Source organism: Octopus bimaculoides, chromosome 11, assembly GCF_001194135.2.
Source record: "Octopus bimaculoides isolate UCB-OBI-ISO-001 chromosome 11, ASM119413v2, whole genome shotgun sequence".
NCBI lineage: Eukaryota > Metazoa > Mollusca > Cephalopoda > Octopoda > Octopodidae > Octopus > Octopus bimaculoides.
In genome coordinates, this window is record NC_068991.1 from 21,968,676 (window position 1) to 21,973,196 (window position 4,521).

Sequence of the window (4,521 nt, forward strand, 5' to 3'; positions counted from 1 at the left end):
AGAGAGAGAGAGAGAGAGAGAGAGAGAGAGAGCGAGAGAGAGTAAGGGGGAGAGAGAGAAAAGGGGGAGAGAGAAATACACAAAATGAGCTTCTTTCAGTTTCCATGAACTAAATCTGCTTGCAATGATTTTGGTTGACAGAGGGTTATAGAAGAAGACACTTGTCCAAGGTGTCACACAACTCATACTGTTAGGATGGAACTGACCACTTGGCCAAAATATCTGATCATGAGTACAATAGGAGAATACCTCGCTTTTAGGGTTCAATAGCATTTCTAGGTGGAACAAATACATCATGATAATCCTTTTCTCTGCCAAACAAGATAGCACCTCATCCTACTGTTACCATATGCTCTGCACTTCTCCAATAATCTACTTAAATTTTATATTGTGCAGTAAAAGAGACTCCACAACTCCATGTTCCTATTCACTTGCCAGCATCTTTACAGGGTGAGTAACATAAGTGAGAGACTAAATGATAATGATAAGTAGACTGTGAAACAGAGGGCTGAGTATTAGGGGTACTTGCAGTGATGTCTTAAGGCATGGTCACACTAGGCTGTTGCCAAGGGACCTCAGAGGTTAGGATGTGGAGTGGGGGAGACATTTCTGACTTATATATGTTGTTGCTTGCTGTCAAAAAAAAATATTATGAGACCCAGTGCATGTCTTATAATGCTGAGTGCCTATAATACCTATAATGACCTTGGGAATTCAGTATTCTGAGATAGGTTTGTATTTTCAAGGCAACATGACTCAGAGGACAGGTTGAAGACAAAGTAACGTAACCCAACGAATAGAGCAATGATGGACACCCAGGGTACGAAGGAGAAAAAAGTAGGAATGATTAAGATGGGAGACAAAATGAGACAGAGTTATGACAGTGTAAGGGGGAAGGGTGAAGGGAGAGTGTGTTGGCACAGGTAGCATCCTGTGTCTTTGAGTAGTAATTTCATTTCATGTTGTTCCAGTCGACTCAGTTGAAATCAATACCATCTGAGTGCTGGCACTGCTCTCTCTCTCGCCTTCTGAGATGTTCTGTTGGGGCAATGGTGGGAGGACTGAGAGGGTGGATATGTCTGGTTGCAAATACATAGACACCAAAAACAATTAATGAAAGCAGAGTACATGCTACCATGTCAAACTTCCATACTTCATTGCGAGTATGCATACACACACGTGAGAGAGAGAGAGAGAAAGAGAGAGAGAGAGAGAAAGAGAGAGAGAGAGAAAGAGAGAGAGAGAGAGAGAGAGAGAGAGAGAGAGAAAGAGAGATAGAGAGAGAAAGAGAGAGAGATGGAAGTTTATATGTACAGTGTTGCAGAACAGATAATGACAGGCAGGTTGGCAAAATGGAATTTTCCAAAGAGAGAGGGTAATAATATATATTTTAGACCATACAGTATTTCATACCACAACAGGTCATTAACTGACAAGGTGAAAATACAGAAGTTGTGTATGTGTGTGTGTATGTGTGTGTGTGTGTGTGTGTGTGTGTGTGTGTGTGTGTGTGTGTGTGTGTGTGTGTGTGTGTGTGCAAAAGTGTGTGTCCCTGTTACTTCACATGAGATTCTTTATGGTAATGTCAGCTGATAGGCAACTGGAAGCTCATTGTAGTAGCAGTAATGGCAATGTAACTAGCTTGCACTTGTGGAAATTCATCAAAGTCTTCCACAACTTTTGCAGATCTTCTCATTCACAAACATCTATAATTTAGAAGTATGTACACATACACACACATACATACTTCCTACAGTTTCTGTCTACCAAATTCACTTACAAGGCATAGGTTGACTGGGAGCTTTAGTAGAGTGGGACTGAGATATTTGCCAGCCATGGGTGGTTTTCCCCACTTCCCAATACATCCCCTTAAAGCTTCTATTTGCTGAGCCCCAATTTCACCTCTTCAGCACCCTTTCCTTAATCATTCACCCCAGTCATTCATTCCTCTCACTCATCTCCATCACTCAATCTCTCTATCACTCATCTCTGTCAAACATCTTCCCTTGACTTACACTTTCCATTCATTGTTCCTCCAGTTCACTGCACCATACAACCCATCTAGTCAGAAATAACATGAAATCTTGTAGATCCTTTCATCCATTTTCCATGCTGGGATGGGTTAGATGGTTTTACCGGAGTAGGTAAGCCAGAAAACTACACCAAGCTCCAATCATCTGTTATGGCTTGGTTTCTATGATTGGATGCCTTTTCTAATACCAATCATTTTAGAGAGTGTTTCTTTTATGCATCATGGGCATGAGTGCTTTTATGTGTCACATGCATGGATACCTTTATGTGTAACTGGCTACAACCAGGATTTCACTTAGATTGATGAGTCTTCTCATGCACAGCAAATTGCCAGAAGTTTCAGTCACTTGTCATCACTTCTATGCAGTTAGACTCAACAACTGAACATCATATTTCACCACCTTGTCCCACATCATCCTGGATCTACCTCTTCCTCAAGTCCCTTCCACAAGTAGAGATACAAACAATAAAAACAAGTAAACTTGAATGAAACTAAATAACGTAATTTTCATATACTCATGGTCATAAAAACAACTGCAGCAAAGGATAAAAGTCCTATTAGAAATTAAGAATTTAAAGAAAAATATACAATATAAAAACAAGAAGGGCATCTAGCCATTGAAAATCTGCTACAATAAACTTCAACTGGCCTATGCAAGCATGGAATAGTGGGCATTAAATGATGATCACACACACACAATTATATATGCTACACAGTAATCACACATCTTTTATATCTTCAGTAGAACACTACAAGTTTGAGGTAGAAACGAAGAGACATAGTAGTGGATTAAATTAACCCCAATATTTTGACTGGTACTTTATAGTTTCAACCCTGCTACCCACCTGCCTGAGACAATGAAAGGCAAAGTTGACATCTGGGGATTTGAACTTGGAATATAAAAGGGTCTAAACATACACTGCAAAAAATTTTTTTATCTGTCACTTTACCACTTCTGTCACCCAGCATCATGATACCCTGATGAATGAGGCAGTTTGGTAGGTGATACCCCACCCACCACCACCACCACTGAAAGCAAAAGATGCTGCACTTCCATAATGTATATTATTGGAGCATTATGAGATTTACAACCATGGAGTTGGGTTGGTATCCTACCATGGAGATTAATAGTATAACAGGTGAATATAATAACTTACCGCTTTTCAGATTTGCCATGGCGATCAATATAATAGATTTCATTCATATTTGGTATATATATGTTTGTTACTTTTGCAAAAGATCTATGGTATATGTAGAAATATGTCTATATATATGTATTGAGGTTCTATATATATATGTAAGTGTTAATAGTTATGTATATGAATGCATTGTATATATTATATATATATAACTATATGATTGTACATATACAGAAATGTATATGTGTCTTGAATGTCCTTATATCTATATTTATTTATATATACATAGGTATTTATAGTTATGTATATAAATGCATTATATATTCATTATATATGTAAATCTATATGTGTGTGCCTAGAAGCACACAAGAATGTATGAGGCTTCAGTGTCTATAAAACGCTTAATATATGTATGAAATGTATATATGTATTGATGTGTATGTATGTATGTCTATAGTTATGTATATGAACACATTGTAGATATTGTATGAGAGTGCCTAAAAATGTATGTATACAGTAATGTGGGTGTGTGTTGAGTGTCTACGTGGACTTGAGTTTACATGTAAGTATGTATGGAAAGATGTATATGTATGTATATCTATGTACATATATATATGGTATTAAAGAATGGTAGAATGATTCCTTAAGGAGAAAAAAAAGACAGTTTTAGACAGCAATAATTCTTTAGAATAGAAACATCTTTTACAAGTAAAGAATATATTCCATCTGTTTCAGAAATAACATTGAAATATTTGTTGTATCAATGAACTTCCAAGAATGCATCCATGGCAATATATCCAATTATTTCATCGGAAATCTCCAAATCACACAGGAAACTGGTAAAAGTTCGACACTAAGTGTTTGATGTCAGTGGTGGTGTTGGTGGTGGTAGTGGTGGTGATTTGGTGTGGTGCTATTGTTACTATTATTTTTGGTGTGGTTGTAGTGAAGTGGTGGTGGTGTTGTTGTTGATGGTGGTGGTGGTGGTGGTGTGGTGCTCTTGGTGGCGGTGGTGAGTTTGTAATCCAATAAAAAGCAGTTATTCTTTTTTCTTATTCTTTCTGATAAAGAAAGAAAGGTTTGCTCAATGCTGTTGTTTGCACTCAAATTACTTGACTGTCCAAAGTGAGAGAGAGAGGGGGAGAGAGAGAGGGAGAGAGAGAGAGAGAGAGAAAGAGAGGGAGAGTTAAATTATGTGTGTGAATATGTGTATGGGTGTAAATGTGTGTATATAGATGTGAGTGCATGTATATGAAAGTGAGTGTGTGAAGGCATGTCTGAGTGTGTGAGCATGAGTGGGTATATATGGGTATGTGAATGTGTGTGTGTGTGTGTGTGTGTGTGTGTGTG

General features: G+C 37.9%; 1 protein-coding gene across 6 annotated transcripts in view; it reads right to left on the reverse strand.

Moving 5' to 3' along the window:
- LOC106878228 (uncharacterized) overlaps positions 1–4,521 on the reverse strand; it is a 130,260-nt gene that overhangs the window by 97,503 nt on the left and 28,236 nt on the right. The window contains exon 1 of one of the 6 annotated variants that reach the window (XM_014927384.2): positions 3,190–3,332. The exons of the other annotated variants lie outside the window; for them this stretch is intronic. Within the exon in view, the coding sequence (XP_014782870.1) occupies positions 3,190–3,236 (47 nt within the window). The 5' untranslated portion in view covers positions 3,237–3,332. Of the gene's footprint in view, positions 1–3,189; positions 3,333–4,521 lie in introns of those variants that run through there. 6 annotated transcript variants of the gene reach the window in all.